Raw genomic sequence first — 24,471 nt, forward strand, 5'->3', positions numbered from 1 at the left:
GCAGGCTATCCCTTCTAGATGGTGAAAAATGAGTGTCGCATCAATAACTCTAGGGTCAGGATATTGCCATGGCTAGTCCTCTTTTTTTTTTTTTAACCTAAAATGTAAAGTAAGTAGTAAGTAGTAAGTAATATTTATTTATAAAGCACGTTTACAACAGTTCACACTGACCAAAGTGCTGTACATAGTGTAATAAAAATAGGTAAAGAAATAAAGAAATAACATGTAGCCTATAGGCTACTGCTGACTAGAGTGAAGACAGCAGAAATCAGCATTAAGTGACATTTATGGCAATATAACAAGCTTTGGTTGGAATGCTCAGGTCCTCAGAGCAAATACTTTCTTGCATGTCAAATATGTAGCCTATGTTCAATATTGCCTTTTATTAATTAGGCTACAGTAGGCTACAATAAGGAGGAATGAAATCCTAATAGCGATTGGGCCTCAAGACCAATATCAGTAATAAAGCTACTAAATAGTAGCAGCTACTTAACCGTTGGCTATAGGCCTACCTATTATTGTAAAGTTTTCTATAGGGAAAGAGTTAAATGTACTATTGTAGTGCCTCCCTGTGATTGGTCAAAACTTTGCTTTTGGGTAGGCTGGAATGCCCCTCAGCGATTGCGGTTTTAGCAGGACATCAGCTGTGTATGTATCGTGAGTTAAATTTGTTATGCGCGTATTTGTAATAAATGTTCTTGGAACCAACCTCCAGTGCGGTTACACTTTTGAGAGACGGACACGCCACTGGACACATCGCCTTACAAGAGCAGTGGACCTATTACGAGGGCCTTCACGATTGTCACTAAAACCATGTCAACTGGTGGTGTGTGACCGCGTGTTATGGACCTGCAAATCCGACTCGCGTGCGTAGAATCTTTTTAACAGGAGTTTTTTTTTTTGTAGGCTATGTATTTCTGCTTAAGTGGTTAGTTTAAAGTGTCGAATATATCAATCTGTATTGTCACTGGAGCGGTCCGTCTTTGCAAAGATTTAAGCATGGTTGCTCTGCAATCCGCGGTTGGAGACTAATTCCAAAGTTCATTTTCGATTACTGGTAAGATATCACGAATGAAATGTCCTCATGTAGGCTATGCTCTTGGTGGATGAGGCTTAAAATATATTTTACATTCAAAGTAATTAGTAGGCTAGGATAATAATTTGGGTTCAGAATATCTTGGGGTGATCAAAACTACAAGACACAGTTGCTCGGGAAGGTGTGCCTGTGTATTAGGCTACATGTCATTTATGTTCTTACTTTGAAAACACATGTGCTTGTGACCGAATTTGCTTTATTCCAATAGGTTTATGCACTGTGTAGCCTAATAAAAGTTTGGACATTGATAATTAGTTATCAATAGGCACATACAGTAGTCAAACAAATATTCAGAAATAATTTTAGCAGCTTTGAAGCCTAGGCCTAAACAGTTTGAAAATGTCTATTATATTAAACCTCAATTATTTATGCATTTCCCCCCCAGATATTCAAGACATTAACTGGAATGGAATTTTTATGGATAGTGTTCCTCTTATTTCATGGTTTATTGATGTCGGATTGCGCACGAGGTAAGTCCCACATTTACTGGTATCCAAAAGATGTGCTCAAAATGTGGGAAAGCGAGGAGATGCTAATTGCTCTATTTGTCAGGTAACCATGAGAATTAAATCCATGAGAATTTCTGTAGGCTACTACAACTTGTACATTTTTATACTCAATTCATTTCCGCTAAGTGGTTTGTTGTCTTTGGTCTGTTATTGACAATACCATGGAAATCTGACACGTTACATGAAAGATCAGTTAAGATGAGTCAGTTATGCTCCCCATAATATTTTTGAATGAATTTGCCGGATTGGCAACACACGTCATCAGGGCTTTTTTACATGAAGCATGAGGACATAATAACTGATGTTCAGCAGGTAAGCACTCTAGAATCAGCTGCTGCGGACAAAGGTGTGTGCTTGAAACTGATTGCTGGATGGAAGGATAAAGACCCTGAACATCACGTTAGAAGACTGCATTTGTGAAGAAATCAGAACAGTCCTAAGTCCAGAGAGGCTTTGTGTTGTTTAACAAACAGAAAAGCTTACAGACAAATATTTTAGAAGGGGATTTTACAGAGAAGTTAACAGACACGATTCTGCCATTTTTCAATCAGATAAAAATGCTCTGCTGCTGCCATTGTGCTTCCTGAAATTCCATGCTGGGCATGAGTCTGTCATATCTTGTGTTTTGGTGTTCACTGCATCAGCACCACAGATATATTCTCATTTGCTTCCAGTTTAATGAGATGCTATTGTTGAGCTTAACCAAGTAAGTTGGCTTATCAAAGTTTATTCAGAATTGGTCTGGCTGAACCTGGGTTTTGGGGATTGGGAAATGGGCTCAAATGGGAGCATTGCCAGTGGGATGTGCTGAGTAAATTCAAATGCGCTCACAGATTTGTAATTCAAAATATTTACATCACAACACAACCCCCCCTCTCACACACACACACACACACACACACACACACACACACACACACACACACACACACGTGCGTGTGGCCACACACGCACACACATACTCTTCACAATCTCTCACTCACTCACATACTCACACAAGGAGACATACTGCATATTATTATATATTAAAGATACAGTAACGAATACAATATGAACTACAATCGATGGAAAAAGCAAGACCGTCACAGAAAAGGTACCATACTGAAGTGAAATAGATGTTGTATTGTGTGTGTTTGAGGCATATGAGTATGCAGGGTAGAAGGAAAAAAGTATTGCCATCTTGTTATTGTTGTTTGGTATCCTTGCTGTAGCATTTGTGAAAATTGGATGTTTAGATTGAACTATGCTTTTAGGGGGATGTTAGGCAATAGCATTCATACCTGATGGGGTCTCATTCTTTATCTCACGCTTTAAATAGGTAGAAGGCTCTCTCCTGGCCTTGGTGTGTGGTGGTACCAAGGTGTTGAGCTCATATTTCGCTGTGGGGGAGGTACCCTCTTATCATGTGAGTGAGAGAAAAAAAAGTAAACACTTCGGTCACAGAGGGTGGGGGTTGGCGGTTGAAAATATGTTTGGCCAAATTTGTGGTCAAAGGAAAACAAGAATCACATATCTTCATTTGGTGATAACTTTAAGAGCTGTGATGTGATAGGTTACATTTGCTCTGGTTGGATGTCAAGTATATTTGAATATACTGTATCTGAGATATGGCATTCAACTTTAGATTCACAAATTATAAAAAGAAGAGATTGATCAGTGAGAAATATTTTTAGCTAGTAACTGTTGTTTTTATCTTTAGGCTGTAGCTGTAGGCCTTATAGTGTCTGTAAGTGTATGTTTTCCCATATACTGTATATGGCATGCACATGTCCTTTTTGTCAGCAGTCGTTATTTTGATATTTAGCAAAAGAAGAAAGGTTCATTGTAAGGTCTGGAGCCTGTGCTTGGTCAGCCTTCACAAAGGATTCCAGAGGTCAGTGTCTGGAAGACTCTGGAAGAGGGCAGGATAGGGTTAGGGTTAGGGTACAGGATAGGTCACATGCCTGACCTTCCCACAGTGGGCTAACAATAACATCAGTTCTTCCAAACAGTTTTCCCTGCCTGTTCCTTCACTTCACTCACATTAAAATTTGAATGTAAAAGTTGCTGAATGTTTATTACCACTCTGATGTAGACTGTTAAAAGTACATGGCATTTGCCTTCTTTTTAATTGATACTCACATCACAGCTCACATCTTTCATTATTTGTTAGCTACACCTCTGACTAAACACAGGCTGCTCTAAAGCATCAATTTAATGCCTAATGCATTGAGAATTTGTTAGCATAAACAACATTCTGTAAATGAGAGCACTGTCATCTATGTCAATCTCTCAAATGTATTTCACAAAGTTGACCTCTTTCACTCTTTGAGAGGTCACTGATCACTTGGTCAGTAGCCACTGAGTTAGATCCCGCCCTCAAGTATCCGGAAATACATCCCACCCTTCTGCTGTCAAATGTATCCTAACTCAAGTGAGGATCTTTCAGAACTGAGAGTGAGACTGAGAGAACTGAAACTAGAAGGACCTCATAAAGAGTGAAAAAAGTAATTAAATGGTTGCACAAATGTGATGTTTGTAAAACACTTGTGTAAGGTCTTGATATAGATGACAATGCTCTCTTTTATGGAATTCCATGTCTTGTTTACAGATTCTGAGTTTATGTTTTTAGATTCTGGGTTTTGAAAATATAGGCATGAAATTGATTATGCTCCTGATGACAAAGAGATATCCACCGTTGGATTTGGTAATAATGCAGTCCTCTCTACTCCTCGAAAACCATGTCATATATCGGGGGTGTGTGCTTCCTTCAGCATGGGATGACACACTGTACGTAAACATAAGGCTTCCACCTGATTAGTTGGCACCTTGAAAATCCACTCGGTATACTAATTTTCACACACACACACACACACACACACACACACACACACACACACACACACACACACACACACACACACACCCCACCACTCACTCACATACCTCTCATCTGACACTCAGGACATAATCAGTAGTTAAAGAGGCATGGGGCAGAAGACAGTGGCACTGTGAGGCTTTAGTGGAATCTGACCTGGCATGTTGTCTGCACTCCAAAGAACTTGGGCTTTACCATACTGGAAGGAGAGTGGCAGCAGTCGTAGCATTGTTGTTGTTTTTTTTGTACCTGTCCAAGTTGACAGGGATGGAACTGAATGCCATTACATTTAGAACCTAGATGATATGCAGAGGTTAAGTGTTGAAGCCAAGTCAAGATCGCCAGCCATAGTAGAAGTCAGAGACTGTATACAGTACCCTCCAGAATTATTGGCACCCTTGGTAAAAGTTGACTAAAAATAGGTATAAGAAATAATCTTTAGGTGATTTACTGTACTCCCACATTGAAAACAATGAGGAAAAATATACCCTGCAAGGCAAGCAAATTTATTCTGAGAAAAAGGAAAATCTCATAAAGAAATAAATATTTTTAACAAAAACAGCTTGCTCACAATTATTGGCACCCCTGAAACATATTATGTACAACATTTAACAGGAGCATTTTCCTATGTAAATGCAACGTTTTAAAGTAAATCAGAGTGTCTGTGAACTTTCAGAAGTAGTTCATGACGTTCTTTTTCACTATGGTCACTCAGAGGCTAAATCCTCTAGTCATTTTTCAACATTGGAGAGACAAGAGAATACACTAAATTGAAATAAAAAGAAATTGTGTTGACATTTGTAAATAAGAGAATGTCTATGGAAACTAGGTATTTTGTTGAAAATGCCTATATTTCCAGTTAAAATGATGACTAAAAGGTTCTAATCATCTGGAAATGTGGCAAACATGCTTGGACAAAGACCCATGGCTATTTTGCTCCCAGGCACAGTATGGAGGATGGTATGATAGGCAAAAAAATCCATAAGAACCACTGTTGAGAGTTACAGACAAAGCTATCATCTTGGAGTCACCAAGTCTCCCCAAAAAATCTTCAAAAGTGACCTCACTGCTAATAGATTATTTAGACAGCATGTCAGGTTAAAGCCAGTAGAGTCATTTAATTAACAATGTAAATTGCAGGAGTTACTGAATGGTACCATGACATGTCTGGGAGTGTGGTCTATTGTCAGATGAAAATAAAATTATGCTCTTTTGCTAAAAACACTTAAGGTGTCTTTGGCGTACAAAGAAGAATGACTATACTAAAAAGAACCCCATGCCTAATCAGAATTATGGTGGAGGGGCTGTGCTATTGTGGGGCTGTTTTAATTCCCAAAGGCCTTGGGAACCTAATTAAGGTGCATGGCATCATGAACACCAAGAGAAACCTGAACATTTTCAAAGGAAATCAAACAATCTCTGCCAAGGCCCTAAAAGTTGGTCATGATTGGATCATTCATCAGGTCAATGAACCAAAACAAATGCACAGATCAAAACAAATATGGTTTACTGAACACAAAATCAAGCTTCAGACATTGCCATAGCAGTCCCCTGATCTAAACTCCATAGAAAAACAGTGGGATGAGTCAATGAGAAGAATGCACAAGTGTGGACCTAGCAATCTGGACGATCTGAGGAGGTTTTGCAAAGATGAATGGTCTTAAATGCCTTACTTTGTATTCTCAATCTTTATGGGGTGTCAGAGAAGAATATTACATGCTGTTTTATTGACAAAGGGAGGTTTAAGAAGGTATTACAAGTAGGGGTGCCAATAATTGTGAGTGACGTGTCTTTATTAAAAACATTTATTTCTTTATGAGATTTTCTTTTTTCTCAGAATAAATTTGCTTCCCTTGCAGGGTGTATTTTTCCTCATTGTTTTCATTGTGGGAGTACAATAAATCACCTAAAGATGATTTTTTAGACCTATTTTTAGTCAACTTTTACCAAGGGTGCCAATCATTCTGGAGGGTACTGTATGTATTGATTAACATTGCAGCGGCAGGCAAAAAGTCAGTCTGAACCTGGCAGCAATAGTTACAGGAGGTACACCACATTTAGCATACAGCAACCCAGCATGTCTCTTCACACAGCCCAGTGGTCAGTCAACCAAGTGTTCAGCCACTGGAGCTAATGATCAGGAGCAGAAGGAATGTGTCCAGTCGTCCGACAGCTGAACAGAACAACACGCACCATGAAGTCAGGGAGTCAGATTGATGTTGGACATTGATCACAATGGCAGTATTATGTGCTATGCTCTAAAAAAACCCACATACATTAAGCTGCAACAGTACAAGTATATATTGCCTTGAAAAGCAAAGTGGATGAGGTTATTGATTGAGGCCTCTGATATTTTTGGTTTACTCTACCGTTACTGCTTAGCTCTCCTCACATGTAATGTAGTAATTGTGCTATGTTTTCCCTGAACCAGTTTCAATGTCTAACTGTTGGAGATGAAATACTGATTGTATAAACTTATGCTGTCAGCATCTTAGTTTTTGCTTTCAGATATCAACATGAGATTAATAGGACATGGTAGGTGCCAGCCCACCTATCAGTGGAGTGGGTGCCATTTGCTGAATAGATTAGGTCGAGGAGAGTGGTCTGTGTAGGCCAGACTAAAGCATTATCAGTAGACTGGAGGCAGTTGTTGTTAAATATTAGCCACACAAAATTAACCTTCGCTGTCCTGTAGTTGTAGTTTCAAAATGATCCTCATGGCCTGTCCTTTTTTTCCCCGTATCTTATGTTCTTAACTAATGCTAATAGCCCTGCTGTGTGATAGTGAATGTACAGCATTTAGTCTAATCTATGAATGCATAATGCCAACAACATTGCAATTACTAAGGCTCCTCAGTCTGGTTTGCAGAGTTTGGAGATCGGATAGTTCTGATTATACCATGGTTTACAAATATATCTGGTCAGAGGATATCATTTGATATCAGTGCTTTTCAGTGCACCTTAGATACATATAAGTAACAGTTACATAATAATATGCATTTTTTGCAACCAATGATTTCCAGGAACACAGAAGTTATGTCTTTGGACGAACTTTTACCTCTGCCCTTCAAACTGCTCACATATAAAAATACTGGACTTTGTCATCATATATTAACACACCAGATGGTAGACCAATGAACTGGAAATGTGACTGTAAATGCAAATATTGCAAGGGAATACAACATACTGTATATGAACCATACAAAATCATCTCCATGACCTGTTAAGGGCTTGGTAAATTAGTGATCACTGTGTTGGGTGGTTTTTACAGCAATGACCAGCTGATTGTATGACATCCCTTGCATAATGGACAATGGTCTTATGCTTTCGCTCTAATTCTTTAAGAATGACATTAACGCTACATGTGTCACTCTCTTGTCCTCTGCAAAACACAGTGATGGAGCAGAGTTAGGTCTGGCCAGACCGCGTCTGGCCTTCAGTTAATCTTGCTCTGTGTTGTGAGAGGGAGAGGACAGAGGGAGTGGTAGGTCAGATAAACTCCGATTTCACATTCCATGGCCCTCATATGCAGTTTGTCACAGAAGCGATGTGAAAGAACTAATTCTATCCAGCAAGTGATCCAAAGAATTCTGACTTTCAGGTATTTTCAGGATGTACCAGGTCTTGAGACATAAAGTTCTGTCAGTAATGTGTTATTGAAGTTGTGGCCTTCAACAAATTGCCTTAAGAGGCTGAACTTTAAAGTCAACTCACTGGCTTAGTATGTCAGGTTTGGTATGGAGAGTTAGCTATAGTTTACTTTTTAAAGAGTCCAATAGATTTGGATCATTTTCTTTTACATCCACAAGTTCCCCCTCATCCATAATTTGGGCCATATTATAGTCCAAATTGCCTCTGTATTTTTCAAAAAGTGTTACAATTTGTGGTAATTCTTCTTGGGAATAGTCACAACAGTAATAATAAAAAACATGATAATATAGGCGATAGTTTGATTGTATAGGCTGGATGTCAGGTGACAGTGATAATGCATGCTGGAGGAGTGGTCAGACTCGTCTGGCTGCTGTTATGGTGGCCAAGGCTGCTTGCTACACATTCTTTTGGATTTGATGAATAAACTGATTAAAATCAAGCAAATATGTATATATTTAAACAAAAAACACATTGATTAATTCAACATTTATGAATAGTTTCCTCTTTGTTATTGTTTAAAATGTAATGTAGCACACAGGCCAAATTGTTTTGAAATTTAAATCTATGTTAGTTTTATGATAAGTCTGGTTGAACAACGTTCAAATCTGCACACCCCTGCACTTGAGAGAAAACAGCATGGGGAACATTAAAGTCTGTGGAATCTGCTGACTTGTTGGCGTGTCAACTTGATCCGTTCACAGCCCCCACTACTATTCCAGCCTCTGGTCCTGTGATTCCCAGAGTCTATAGAGGCCCCTTCGGCTGAGCAGTGCCAAACAGGGTTGAGAACCACGCTAGCTGTTGTCCCCACTAAATATCCATGAATTCATGTTTTCTCAATTTTGTCTATAGTGGCACAGAATGCTTTGTCATTGTTGAAAATGTAAGAATTCAGCAAATTAGGATTTATTTTTGTATTTGATTTAATTCCGCTGTGTAAACTTGAATTTGTGTAAACTCATAAATTGAATGATTGTCCATGGACATTTGTGTGAACAGGTGTGACATGAACAATCTATAACAGACAGGAGATGTGCAGCATAGGTAATATAAATAACCAATAATCAAGTTATGAAACCTGTCAGCACAATCAGTCAGTGGAATCATTTTAGAAAAGATGTCTACAATGTCTAATATGTTGTCCTGTGAATACCTGCAATTGTACAACATTTTAGATTATGATTCATTTTTATTTTATAGAGAGTAGTACCAAATATGATTCCTACAAAGCAGTGACATTCTTATTTGGAGTTATCATTCCTGGAACTCTACATGTTACAAATAATAAAGATGTAATGCATTTGCCGGTATAGAGGCAGTGGTAGTGTAGGCCTAGTTGTTAAGGACCTGGGCTAGCATACAGTAGCCAAAAAAGTTGTGGATTCAAGTCCCGGTCCCTTTAGCAAGACACTGACAATGACCCTTGCAATATAACACAAGTAAATTGCTTTAGATTTAAACTTCTGCTAAATGAATACATGTAAATGTAAATTAGGTCACACTGCAAAAAACTATACAGATTTGGTTGCCGGTCTCGCTTTTGCTTTTCCTTTTAACTCGTTTTACGCTTGCAGATTTCTCTGCAGAGCTTCCCCTACAGCTTTAGCGTATATATTTTACAACACTCCTCAATCGGAAAGTCTGATTTTTCATGAGCATGATCGCGAGGCTGGAGACTTTCTGTTTGTTAGTGCCACCGCACAAACTTGCATGTGTGTTTTTTCCGCTCAGAGGTGCTTCAGGGAGAAGCGAGACAGCCATCATTCAAACCGTAATAAGTCAAATAACCATTCCAGTGACTCTGAAGCTGATTAGTTAAGGCAAATTAAGCTGAAAAAAATATATTTTTAGCATATGCATAGTTCACCTTTAAGATCAATTCGGTATTGCTTTAAATATCAAAAGACTTACCTCTCTTGAAAGACCATTTTGACTTAATATAATATATTTTGAGGAGTTTTATCAAGACAAATTTACTCGACACACTGGCAGACAAATTTGCTTGTTTATAGGGGAAATTTGCTTAAAGGGGACATCCAGTGTTCAAAGTTTGTGGGTGATTTGTGGGAAACAAATGAGATCACTAGAAAATATGTTGGCCACTAGAGGCAAGTTCTGGCAACTATGAGAAGTTGGCAAGTGTGTTTGCCAGTGATTTGCCACAACACTTAGCCAATAATGGCAAACTTCCAGCAAACTTTGCACCTTTGCACCAAACTGTTACACCTAATTTGCTGACATTGTTGCAAATTTGCTGCCACAAATTTTCTGCAACTGTTCGCCAGAAACCTGTAAATTAGGGATGTTGTTACTCCAGTCTAAGTGGATGATGACTGTAGCCAAAACCTAGGCCAGTCACTCATTCCATACCGTTTGTCGCCAAGCTAGCATATGCTAAGCTTAACTTTGTAAAATCTCTTTGGCCTTCCAAGAAATCTCTTTCCAAAAACTATGCCATGTGTCACATGCTGCTGGGCTTCCATCAGTCCATTTATTTGTAACTGACACAAAACAACAATTCTTTTCAAATGCAAACTACTTTAATGGGTTTTGATATGTAATAACTATAGATTTTCTCTGTTCTGTCCAACCCACTCATGGAAACATGTGCATACATCCCCACAGAGTTGGAAAGATTTAGATTTTTACACACACACACACACACACACACACACACACACACACACACACTGTCCATATCCCATAGAAACAGAATAATTCATTGAAATTAATACAGATGGATTTCCTCTCTTTGTCTGTCCTTCAACATCAAAGGTCCACAATCGTGTTGGGCTGTTTTTACTTCTGCGAGTTGAACTCCTGAAACTGAAATGGTGGTGAGTGACCTGCCATCAAACCCAGAGGTAGCCGGTCGGCTCTTGGCTTGGTCCGCAGGGTATTCTCAAACAGAAGGCTGAAAAGCAGAGTACTCATAAATCTGGGTAAAGAGTGGGAGTGCAGGTCTCCAAGCCTGGGAGAATGAGATTTCAATCTGTGCAATTTTTAACATGGGATTGAAAACTCTGATGAGAAATCCAGTTGAAAAGGGAAAGAGGGATTCCTGGCTGAGTCTGTGACAAATGTTTTCTTCACACTTTCAGTCCTCATTCATCAAAATGTCAAGTTCTCACTTCCAGGCCAGTAAATAGCAATAGCATAGCATGGTGGAGCTGCCTAGATAACTGCTGCAAGTGTTTCCTCTACTTTGAACATACATAACAGCAGTAGCCTGTTAACATCCGGTCTCCTTTGCTTCGATGAGCAGATTAAAAGACCTGATAAGTTATTTGTTCGGCTTGTAATGTGTTGTAGGGTGGATGTCATTGTTCTATAACTTCATTGTTTGATGAGACCTGTCATCAGCTTTGTAAACTAAGTTTTGTTGTATGTATTATCTGTAACATCAAGACATGAAGGAGATATTTCTGGTAGACGAGAAATATTAAATGTTACCAAGAAACTTGGTAAACTCAGAGCCGCATACATTCATTCAACCTTTATTTATTCTCTCAGAGTCATTGAGGGTAGCCCTCATTTTCAATGAAGCCGAGATACATCTCTTTATATGGCTCTGGGTAAAGTAATCTGGTAAATCATAGTTGGCTATTACAAGTGCAGCATCACAAATGTATTATTTCAATTTATTTTGTCCCGTTGTGCTGTTATTGACATTTGCACGAACTCCTCATACCTTTGAGGTAGTTAGCTCACTAGTTTAGACTGTGTCCATGCGGACCAGGCGGGGGTGATACATGCTACATCACCAATTTTGATAAAACTCGGCCAGTTTGAATGGTCCACCTAAAAACTCAAAAAGCCCAAATAGTACACTTGTATTGTAGGCCTAAGTGTATTTTAGAGAAAGGATTTCAAACCCCACACTATGTCTAATATCCTTCTACAATATACTGTATATGCCCATATAGTGGGATCTAAACATCTTAAAGCAACACTAAAGAGTTTTTTGTAACTTAAAGAGACCCTTTGCAACTTTTTCATAGTCATAAAATCGCTTAGAAATCGTTGTTTTGCTTGACTGACCAGTTTTATCGAAAACAGTCATATTTCCTCCCGCCCCCAGTGTCCCTATCTGCTATTGCAACCTTGCAGTTTGTTCAGGAGGCGATCGCTCCTTGTTTACATCTGGAAGGCTGAGACGCGTAAGGAACAAGAAGAACCACGCTTGCAATTTATATATTTATATATAGCCTATATATGTATAAATATACACGATAAAGCTGTAGGGGAAGCTCTGCAGAGAAATATGCAAGCTTAAAACGAGCGAAAACTAAAAACGAAACCGAAACCGGAGAAGAAATCGCCAATCCTGCATAGTTTCTCTTTAAAATAGTGTTTCCAAAATCATTTCAGTGATTCATCAACCCGTAACAGGGTGAACGGCACTTCTGCAATCGCTTCGCAGCCCTCTATCGCCCATAACCGCACTTTGTAAGTTTACCAGATTGGGTTGTGGATCCGTAGTTTGATGGAATGATCCAAATTTGACATGCTTCGCAATACATCATACTTTCATAAAATCATACTCTACCTTGTCTGTAAACATAGTTATTTGCTGGATAAACAAATAGCATGCGTGCGACAGAGGAAAAGTGCTTTAGTGTTGCTATAAGGTAAAATAATAAGTTGATAGATTTAACTTCCAAATATGTAAATTAATGTATGATTTCAATAATGCAGTAATGCATAAGTTATCATGCCAGTTTTATCTCCTGGGCATGATGTCTAACCTGTGCCCCACTCCGGCCATATGGGTCTTTAGGTCCTCCTCGGGTAGCTGAGAAGGTCATTCATCGTCAGTCGGTGCGTGTTGGTCGCACCATGAAGCTGCTGTGTCCAGTTGAAGGCGATCCACCCCCTCTCATCATGTGGACCAAGGATGGGAGGAATATCCACAGTGGGTGGATGCGTTTTCGTGTCCTGCAGCAGGCCCTGAAGATCAAGGAGGTGGAAGCAGAAGATGCTGGGACATTCATTTGTAAGGCCACTAATGGCTTCGGCAGCATCAATATCAACTATACACTCATCGTCATTGGTAAGGCTCTTTACCTTACTATACCTGATTGCTCAAGCCCTACTTGTAAAAATCCTATCCCTTGCTAAAGTGTATGGAATGGTCCCATGCTGGTCAAATGGGGGCCCTCATTTCAGTTGGCAAACTCAGTATCACCAGACTTTCAAGGCTTCGCAATAGATTCATTAATGACACATTCTCTGTATTCAGCCAAGGAAGTGACATTATCTGGGATGGTAGGGACTCAGGATGGAATTCTGTAAAGAGAGAGAGTGGCGATTTCAATGGTCCCGCCTCTACAAGTGGCCAACAGCAAGTCCAGTCCAGGGTGAGGTCCTATGACCAAATCAATCCAACAGGATGGGTTCGCTGGCGGTCTGACTAACGGACAGTTGGTTCAATTGTTGCTGCATGACCTGTGTTTTCATTAATGTGAGATGCGTTATCTTGAAAGAGTATCCTGTTTTTTTTATTTGGAAGTATTGAGGTGTCAGGGAATGCACAGTATGTCTTTAAAGTGCAGGACCTCTTTCTGGATTTTTTTCAGGAAGCACTAAGCATGAGTCAATGGCTGTCCAATCATTCAAGACCTAATTTGGTAGCGCTCTCTACAGAACACTCTGGCTTAGTCTTGTGACACTGCACCCCCACTCTCTTCAAGTCATACACAACCATGCCTCCTTACACACAAGCGCGCACACACACACACACACACACACACACACACACACACACACACATATTAATCCTAATCCTCTCTACTGACCATAAGAGGGGGAAAGAACGTAACCAGACAAAGAAAAAGAATGTTAAACATATCCCCTTTTAACCCTGAAATGTCAGTCCATTTGGCAGTAGAATAAAACGGTAGTTATACAGATATACAGTATGATATAGAGATAGGGGGTAAAGACCAATCTTGATGTCAGAGTGCAGAGTACACTGTTTAAACACTGAAAAAAAATACATGTGCAGTCTTTGTAGAATCGTTCAACATCACAGGATGTTAGTGAATACTTAGGATCCCGTGGCTAGGGTTACAGAAGAAACAGTGAAATAAATCTGTTTGTCTCAAACAAATGTGCAACAGGAGATGTATGCCTGTTAGAATGAAGTAAATGAGACACTTCAAATATTCAATTTTTGAGTATGTACACGGTATGTACCTGTTCTTCTTAAGGCCATATCATAAACTATTGTAGGAGTGTGGATATAATTGTTAACATTCCTTGCAAAAATACAATGGGCTTTCTGTTGCCAGTTTGTCCTTTTTTGAGATTTCATGATTAAACTATCAGAGCATTGCAGAATCACCAAAATACTTGACATTGGCGTCCTGAGAATTAAGCTAATCATATCCAAAGTGATGCAATGCTTTGTTTATTATTACTATTGAATTGTCAGGCCTGCTTATGTACTAGGTGCTCCACAGAGTCACTAACCAATCAGAAACGTATCGAATAAAATGAACAACAAATCACAGATTTCTATTTGAATGGGTGCCTTTGACTACGAGTGTTGAAGTGTATGTAACTTCATGCAAAAATACAGTGGGCTTTTTGTTGCCAGTTTGTCCTTTTTTTAAGTACAGTACCATATAACAATCAGCAAGGACAGTACAGTTAGACTGTGCAAAATGGTAGTTCCTTAGATTACATCTACACATAGTGGACATCTACTACAACCAGAATGTGGTTTGTTGTTGTAGTCTTATTACTCTCGAACAGAGGTAGCACCCCATTTTTGAAGTGAAAAAATTGGCTTACTGCCTACATCAAATGCAATATGGTGTTTTCACCTCATAGTGCTGCTCGAATTACTACAGCCTTCACAAGCAAAGAGCTTGACAATTCAAGCGAAGGGGCAGACACACGTATCCAAAGCAACAGGGATTCCCAGTGCTGGGTCTAAACTGAATATGTGTAAATGGTGCTTGCACAAGAAACGCCCAGATTTTGGCTTTGCTCCGCCCATAATGCTCTCTGTGGCCTCCAAGTCACAGACTGAAGTCATGGGCAGAGTAAGTGTTGATTGAAAAAAGAGTTGTACATGAGAGAATCTCGTCTAAATTCATACCATTGGCCCATGTAGGAATATGGTCTAGTATGTGAACACAATTAGTTCTGTACCTTTTCATTATTTATTGTGTGTGTGTGTGTGTGTGTGTGTGTGTGTGTGTGTTCATAATCACATTTTAAACAACAAAACCATTATAACAGTCTGAGTTGAAGATATAAAAGGATTTGAAGAAAGGGAGTGTATGCAGGTGAGCAAGGTCTGAAAAGGTAGCAAAACAATGTGAAATGCACACTTTGGTAGCTCAAGTTAATTTATTTTGTGTACACGTTTTATTGAATAATAGTTTTTTGATAAAAGAAAACAATGCTTACAGCCACTTCCAGGTTTGGTAAGAAGCAGCTGATGGAACTTCTTCAAGCTAATGGGACTACTGATGCTTTTTAGGATGTGTGTTGCATTCATTCATCTGCATTCATTGTGCTCAACCTTACATTCTCTGACCCTTGGCAAAACAGTTTAATTTCTAAATATCCAGATATAATGCAAAAAAGTACATCTGAAATCTGAAAAATGAGCACTGAAACAAAAACGAACCAAAAGAGTGAAATGGTGTGAATTTCTGAGCATAGGCCTCAGTGAAGTAGCACAGGGCTCAAATGCTCCCCCCGTTCACGTCCTCACGGGGAGTTTGAATACAACAGCTGCCAAGATGAGATCAGCGTGGCAGCTGCAGCCTCTCTCTCTCTCCCTCTCTCTCTCTCTCTCTCTCTCTCTCTCTCTCTCTCTCTCCGGGCACTTACTCTCAGTGCTTGCCCACCTTTGATGAGCCGACATGGACCCTGCCATGGCATTTAGTCAGGGCACGGTGTGTTTTCTAATCTCTTTGTTTGCCTGTCTCAAGGCTTGTAATTCAACCCATGGCAGCTGTAGTTTCATGCATACAGTGATGTGTATGTGCTACAAGCATGTGCAGAACTGGGAATGATGGAGTAAACATGAGGGCAAGTTAGAGTTTTACTTGAATGAAGACTATGTATGTGTTGCTATTGGGCGCAATGTTTGTGCACAGTCCTGGTTCTGTAAGTAGGAAACAATTATGGTGGTTCGGACCGAGTGATAAACAGTCCGAATCAATCAACACACATGCTTCCGTGACATGGCCATGATCAACTGGTGATATGCCCCTCCCTCATTCCAGCCCATTAGTTGGTGACAATGAAAGTTTCTCACTTGTAATTTTCAGCTTTTCTATTTCCTCTTCAATGCTTTGTGCTTTCTATACTTAAAATTACTTTTGCAATGTTTATTCTCCACCACATATCCAGCATACATAGAGAAAAAAAAATGTTTTAGAGAGAAAGAAACTAATGTACAAACTATGTGGAGAAGTCCTGACTGGAAGCTTGACTTTCTTCTTGTCTTACCGTGACACAAGCCAAAGTCTCCAGCTGTCACAGGGATATCATTTAAGAAAACAGATCATATTACAACACTAGTATTGCAACCATCTTGGGTCTCTGGAATATCCAGTGATCCATAAATGAATTTGGTAACCCTCAAGAGTGGTGAATTTAATTTTGTAGTATGGTGCCCCATCTCATTTGCAGAGGAAATGAGCCGTAATCTGACCCCCAGTGGTAAGACCCACACTTACACACAGGAACATCCCTGTAATATTTCATTACAATAGGTTAAGTATTATGTCATGTATGTTCCTATGTATTTTGATTGATAGTAACATTTCATATACAATGATGGTTATGGCTTCCAGAAAGGAGGGAGTTCTCTATATACCTGGCACACCTAACTTGACACAGACATTGTTGCTCTCAGTACCCATAGCAAGAGTAGTAGGTCCTTAAAGGGAATAACTTATTCTTCTAAACTGCTGTAAATAGTTGTTCTGCATTATCAAAGTTGATGAGATGAAATGGCCCTTTATGATGATGCACACGCCCAGGACAGAGTGACTTATAGAGAAAGGTGAATATCCAAATCCGACAAGTTTTACTAAGAAAGGTGAATTGAATTGGAGTGTTTCATTGACTCCTTTCTTTGAGACACAACTCAGAACCAGCAGGGACACCTGTGTCGACTGTGTCTGTCAAATATTATATTGTGATGACAAAATGGATGGAAGTTTGACATGCAATAGATTAATCCAAATTTTCCTCAAAATATGAACATGGGGAGAGCTAAGGTTCAGATCTCATAATAATATTTTGCTGGGATTTACTAGAGATAAAAACACATATACTGTAAATGTGACTATTATTCAAAACTCTTGAATCACATAGAAACATTTAACATTTTAACATTTACAATTTTACCATTTTCAACAGTAGATAATACTATTTGTGTAGATGAATTTGTGTTTTATGGAAAAAATACTTCTAGTTTTTGGACCACAACCACTGTTTGTAGGAATAGGATTTGAGAATGATCTTTTGCATTGCTGTACAATGGAAGTTTGGGAGACCAACATTTGGGATTTTGAGGAGCAGAAGGGTCAGGGTGTATACAGCTCCAAGTCTGGGCCTGGGATTTCATTTCACTCATGTCTGTTCATGAGTGTCTGAGTTCACGTGGGCTGGCTAGGCCCCCACATCCTGGTTCTGCATCACTTACCACAAGGAAGAACTGAGAGAGAGGGAAGAAAGGAGGGAGTCGGAGTGACATTCCAGTCTGTTTTTGTAGAAAGACTTTGTCGTAAAAATTACAGCAGTTTCCTATTCCTATAATAAGCAGTTACCTATTTAAACAATTAAACCGCCTTAATTGTGCAATAATATGCACATAAGGTAGAACTTAAATGTTTGCCAGGTAGATGAGGAGAATAAGTGCAACATTGTTCATTATGCAGTTACAGTGATATTTTTAATATTGCTATTCTAAACCCAGTCAACCTGATCCTAAGACATTTCCTCAAACCTATTCAACAACCGATCATATTAAAAAGCAAAGTAATGTAGATATCCAGAAATGAAGCAAAAGGAGAAGGGAAAGGATGAGGAAAGCTTCAAATCAACAGGATTTGTGTGAGCAGATGTATAGAACTCTGGTCATGGTCCTGGAACTCCTCAAAGGAACCATGCAGCAAATCCCCCTGTGTATTCCACACTAGGAAGACAGGACACAGTTGGCAGTGAGTGTGCTGCTGAGAGTCCAGATTCAGTCTGTTGAGTTACAGTATGCTAATGAGCTGGGGTCTCATGTAGAAACACACACAAATGTTGTAAGAGCTAATCGTAGTACTCTTGGCCAGATGTATCATGCGTGAAATGAACATTAAATTGACATACTTGAGTAGCAAATGGAGCCACAGCTCTGAATACATGATTTTACTACTTTGACTTTATACACATTGTGGTGCACTTTACTAACAGTTTTCCTAAAATGTGATTTAGAAAATAGCAATACTTATAATAATGTATTGAATTGTAAGCCCCATCTTGATGCATGTTTTATCACTAGATTTTTGTGATTTCTGTGTATGACACACTCATCTGTAACGGATTTGAAATGATTTCACAGGACAGGGAAGGGAGGTGTCATTTTCAAAGGCGACACAGTGATCAATATGAGATATGTTGATTTGGTAAAGCTCCATGCTCTCCTTGATGTTTCCTCAAATTTCACTGAGGCCACTTTGAAGAGGTGCGTGCGTGCGTGTGTGCGTGCGTGCGTGCGTGCGTGCGTGCATCTGATGTGGAGAGGCAGGGATGTTTGATCAACATTACATAAACCTTGTCCTCTAGATGGCAGTAGATGAAAGACAGCAACAAGGGCGATGTGCTGCTAAAATGGCATATACAGTAATGTCAACGTAATATAGAACTAAATATAGCATGATGCAGTTATGAACCAGAGCATCATATGAATATTTTCTTTGAATATCAGTGACAAATTGCTCTGTGGGGCCCATGGAGAGGTTAGTCTCTGTGCTGAATTTAGGAGGCTGTGAGACTGGAAAACTGAATTTTTGAAGGCAATCCCTGAACAAGAAGAGGAAACACTTAATGCAGGGTCAGTCCTCAGCTAGCCACATATGTTTATCTGTGCCAGAAGCAGCACAGCACTGAGAGCTTGCAGAAGTGTAATATTACTTCATATGTTTAGTCTACTAACGGAGGACATTTTAGACAAGCAGCACAATGTTTTCTTTCTTATACTCAAGTCTTTTGAGGACTATACTCACTTTTGCAAAAAGACTGATACCTGGTGCAAACCCTCAGCTATACAATGTAAAGAGATGTTTATAAAGTGTCAGTAAGTATCAGAGAAGTGCAATGTGAGCTCAATGTGCAAATACCAGGATGTATATGTATTATTGAGTCTTCTGTTGACATTTTGTAGGCAATGAATCTGTCAAGTTCTCATTATTTTTCATTCTTTAGTAGTGATGCAGTAAGTCTAGTTGTAAGGTCTATATTATGACTATGTATTATGAATTGTGAACCTTTAAGGCTGGCTGTTAATAAAAAGCTGTGTAAGTGCTGTCACAGTAATAGTTTCCAGAAGCTAAGAGATGGAAATTGTGTAAATCACAGGGGGATTGGGAGCTGGAGCCAGCAGCGCACCATGTGCTCCTTTCTTAAACCTGTGTGGATTGGTGTAATTACGCTAGATCTCAAATTCCATAGCCAATTTTGCCAAGACAAAAATTAGGAATTGTATGATAACGCACTACATTTACAACTTAGTAGAAATAGTAAAGACATTTTTTTTTTGGTGTGGGGGGGGGGGGGGGTTGTTACTTAACACTTAAGTACAGAGGGTGTAGATTTGGGCTTACAGTAGTTAAAATGCAGTCTACAAAACAATACGGTTCAGCTGAAGCTGAAATAAGAAGAACAATTATATTCCTTCAGCAGTACTGCCTGACTCACATTTCAACAGACAATCCTCAAACCAAGTTCTTCCACATGAAACCTTGGAGAACTTAAACCATGGCAATTTTTGCATGAACAGAGACTTGAGACTCAGGGACTCAGATTTCAGGTTACTCAACGAGCTCTCTGGGGCAGTCTGCTCTGCAAAAGGGAATGCAAACACATAGAGAGGTTATGCAAACACCTCTGTCATACAAACTCATTGCAACTACAGAGCCAGAAGAGTCAGGAAATCTGGGAAATATGTTGTAGAATGCCCTTGTTTCATGGTGCCTCAATGAAAGAGAGACTTTGGTTTGTTTTATTTAGAAATCTGATTATCATCATGCTGCTTTTGTGTGCTGACTTTTCCAGTATACATTTGAGAGTTTATGTATATGAGGGTATTAAAGCTGACAAGCTCCACATTTTTACTTTGTAAAACTGAATAACTAAACCTTTTGAAAGGGTTCATAATAAAGGGTTCATAATAACCAAGAGTTTCCAAGCACTAAGACTTGTATCAGAAAGTCAAATGAATAGGCTGCATATTTTGAAAAAAAAGAGAACCTTTCAGTTCAATGAAGCAAAGAACTTAAGTAGCCAAGAATGTCTTAAATTGTGAATCTACCAAACAGAAGGCACTTCATTAATATAATGCAGTTTTCATACAGTAGTAGCACAGATATCCAACCGAGGTTCCTACTGTACGCTTTGTCATCTACTTGAAAACTATTATTATTCTGGTCTATACTATGCTTAACCATAACCATAATGTTTACATTACAGTACATGCCATTTATGATTTTTGGTTTTGTATCTTTACAAAAACAATTTTAGTTTGAACATGAATTTGTGGCAGAGATAATAAAAGCAATAAAAGTGCTGTTGAAGGCATAGTTGGTCACTAGTTCTGTTTCCTCTATCTTGCTGTCTGCAGAAGACTCCAGCACAGGGAAGGAAACACCAAGTACAGTGGGAAGCTTGGACTACTCAACTCAACTGGCAGGGAAACAGGGTAAGGTAGTCATTTGTGTTGTATGTATGATAGCATATAATTAAATTTGTTTGACAAAGGGCAAAGAGTTATGTCAACAATTAATGTATCCTACAATGAACACATGGTTTGGATTTCTGTGTAAGTTCTATTCTTCTGGCCTCTGGCGGTTGCAGGCCTAGCAGCCATGTATTTTCCACCAGGGTTTCTTTTTGCATGGATGGTAACTGCATTTTACAGGCAATGAGGAGACTTCATATTAGTATTGCAATGTGGAAAGTTTTCCATTCTTCAGCTATCAGAGCTATGATGATATCACAAAATCCAATCTAAATGAATACATAAAACAAAGCTGAGTTTTCTCTTTTGTCTAGTACGACCCAGGTTTACCCAGCCAACAAAAATGCGCAAACGGGTGATTGCAAGGCCTGTTGGGAGTTCGGTACGGCTCAAGTGTGCTGCTAACGGGAACCCACGGCCAGAAATCATGTGGCTAAAAGACAGCAAACCTTTAACCCCTGAGGAGATTGGTGAAGGCCGGAAGAAGAAGTGGACCCTCAGTCTGAAGAACCTTACCCCAGAACATAGTGGCAAGTACACGTGCCATGTATCAAATGGTGCTGGGGAGATCAATGCCACCTACAAAGTGGAAGTCATACGTAAGTCAAGAGCTATAATTGAGACTTGCTTTTGAGTGTTTTTTGGTGTCTTATGATCCAATAGCTAGTAAGCTATTAAGTGGTAGCCACTCATGTCACTTGCTAGTTTTAGATGGAGTTCATTTGGCATCATCAGAAAATAACAGCATGGATTCAGATTCAATTTACTTGAAATTAACTTCCAGCTGTGTGCACTTTATAGGAGTCCAAGTGCATTATTAACATAGAAAAGACATTAACTTGTGACAGACTGCTAATCATTTGAAATACTTAGAACTTGCAATTGATATTCCAGAGCGAACAAACTCCAAGCCCATTTTGACTGGTACACATCCAGTGAACACCACTGTATCCTACGGTGGGACCACGTCTTTCCAGTGTAAAGTCCGCAGTGATGTCAAGCCAGTCATCCAGTGGTTGAAGAGGGTCGAGCCTGGTGATGAGAGCAAATATAATTCCACCATTGAAGTTGGTGATCATCGCTTTGTTGTGCTGCCCACTGGTGAAGTGTGGTCTCGACCAGATGGCTCCTACTTGAACAAGTTACTCATCACCCGTGCAAAAGAGGAAGATGCGGGCATGTATATTTGCCTTGGTGCCAATACCATGGGCTACAGTTTTCGCAGTGCATACCTTACAGTGTTACCTGGTAAGCCAACAATTCTGCTATCCAATGACCTTTCAAAATCCTTAGAAGTTGTGAAAAGGTATTTCTGTAAAACATTGTTTCAGTAACATTTGTTATACTTTTTCTGATAAGTCACAATGTTGAAGGGGTCTCAAACTCTGGGCTGTATGAAGCCTGTTGTGCCAATTTATTCTTAAAACATTTTTGTACAAAGACATTGCTTTTAGAATTAAGGAACTAATCTATGAGAATATGTGCTGTCTGTTTTAATCTCTTGGATTATATACATAGGCCTATATCTTTATATATTGCATATGTTCCTCCCATGTGTAGACCCCAGCCCTCATCACTATACTATTCCCACGGCGATGTCCCCCAGCCTACCCTGGCCCGTCATCATCGGCATCCCTGCTGGAGTGGTCTTCATTCTTGGTACGATCCTCCTTTGGCTTTGCCAATCCAAAAAACAATGTTCCCCCGGCACCACTGACACAAACCAGGTAATGCCAAATCAGAATCGCCAACCTCCCCGCGACTGGGGTCCATGTACATTGTCTGCCAGTGACAAGGAACAGCTGGGCTCCTTTAGTTATGAGGAGTACGTGGCCCAGCAACAGCAATGTCTATTGCCCCAAGGAGGTGCACCTAAAGTCTACCCAAAGATCTACACGGATATCCACACACATACTCACTCACATGTCGATGGTAAAGTACATCAGCACCAGCATATCCATTATCAGTGTTAAGCATCCTGAGGCCAACCTCACTCTAAAATGTTGCACTGTGTTGAAGAAATCACCGACTGACTGAAGCTACAGACATGTTGTTCTATCATTTCATCCAGTAATTCAGTCATTTCCAACTTGCTCTCATCTGTAACCATCTGATCAAGACCTACAATCATTGACATCTGGAGAATATTTCATAGATGACATCAAGACAAGCAAAAGACAAGCAAAATATAGCAAAACGGAATGAATGGATGGAATGACTTTTCCTGGCAATCCACTCCAAAAGTACAATAACTGGAATAAATGAATGTATAGTATTGCCAATTCTTCACAAGTTGCATAATGGATACCACAGAGGTTCATTTACTTTCTTATCACTATTAATAACCATTATGCTTTATGAGGACTTGAGTACAATCATTTCTGGTTTTCCCAGGAAATCTGTGATGCAGTTCACATAAGCTGAATAATGACTGTTGACCTACAAAACGCCGCTTTTACCCAGAACATTGGCAGCTTGCAGTATGGATACTTCACATTGTACACATTACCGTCTACCACAGTACTTCTGATATTGTAATATTCTTGAAAACGTGTTTGGTTTAGAAGAGTAATGATGAGTCATGGTTCGTGTCAGTACTAATAATGCTGAGATGAATGACTTGCATTAGCCTACATTATTTTTTCTTATAGAGTTACAGTTTCCCTTTATGTTCTTTACACTTCCAGAGGAAAACTTGCATGTAGCCTATAAACAGTGGCTATTGGACCAGATGCTACAATAGTAATGTTTCTGCCTGACCAAAATAAGCACTAGATATACCAGATGCTACAATAGTAATGTTTCTGCCTGACCAAAATAAGCACTAGATATGTTTTGGTAAAATACCCTGGTTATTTGTCCTCATTACAAACGTATATTTTATTGACTGAATACACTAAATTAATATTTGCCCAATCTCCCTCTAAAATGTTCTATGAGGTGAAGTTTATTATTAGCCTAATTTTGCACTGTAGTGCTATGAAATGGTAGGTCTAATTATGGTATGGAAGCTAAGTAACAGAAGGATACCTCTATTTTGCATGTCACAGCCCTTTATTCTGGCCTACCGTATGCTATGTGTTGATGTAGTTCATGTAGTAAAGTTTCAATTGAGTCAGTAGGTAGATGCCATTTTGTAAAAATGTAAATAACTCCAAATTCCAAAATACTTAATTACATAACATTTATCACAATGTTGGACAAAAATGATGATCAACATCTGCTTTCTGGGACCATGTTTGGAACCTTCATCTCCATACATCTCGAGTTCACTACGGTTCATCATGCTATCAATACTACAGTGCTTATCAAGCTGAGATATCTTTGGATTTCATGCTGTCACAAACAAGCACATTTGAATAATAAAAATACATTTTGT

The 24,471-nt window shown here is 39.3% G+C and overlaps 1 protein-coding gene across 2 annotated transcripts; it reads left to right on the plus strand.

Moving 5' to 3' along the window:
* Positions 1–628: 628 nt before the first annotated feature.
* Positions 629–23,847, plus strand: fgfrl1a (fibroblast growth factor receptor like 1a). 2 transcript variants are annotated; one of them, XM_062524426.1, is made up of 7 exons: positions 629–1,057; positions 1,482–1,566; positions 12,894–13,166; positions 20,976–21,053; positions 21,407–21,691; positions 21,987–22,340; positions 22,653–23,847. In XM_062524426.1, the coding sequence occupies exons 2-7, from the start codon at positions 1,503–1,505 to the stop codon at positions 23,063–23,065; spliced, it is 1,467 nt and encodes a 488-aa protein (XP_062380410.1). In that variant the 5' UTR covers positions 629–1,057; positions 1,482–1,502; the 3' UTR covers positions 23,066–23,847. The 2 variants fall into 2 exon arrangements, with proteins under 2 accessions (XP_062380410.1, XP_062380411.1); XM_062524427.1 differs by having other exon boundaries at positions 629–866.
* Positions 23,848–24,471: the final 624 nt, after the last annotated feature.

The sequence above is a fragment of the Sardina pilchardus genome, chromosome 21 (assembly GCF_963854185.1).
Source record: "Sardina pilchardus chromosome 21, fSarPil1.1, whole genome shotgun sequence".
Lineage (NCBI taxonomy): Eukaryota > Metazoa > Chordata > Actinopteri > Clupeiformes > Clupeidae > Sardina > Sardina pilchardus.

What these genes read in the sequence shown, in the direction of transcription:
- fgfrl1a (XM_062524426.1), top strand. Translation starts at nt 1,503, where the DNA reads ATGGAATTTTTATGGATAGTGTTCCTCTTATTTCATGGTTTATTGATG. An exon ending in TCAACTGGCAGGGAAACAGG is followed by an intron (nt 21,054 to 21,406) that starts GTAAGGTAGTCA and finishes TCTTTTGTCTAG; the next exon opens with TACGACCCAGGTTTACCCAG. An exon ending in ATACCTTACAGTGTTACCTG is followed by an intron (nt 22,341 to 22,652) that starts GTAAGCCAACAA and finishes TCCCATGTGTAG; the next exon opens with ACCCCAGCCCTCATCACTAT.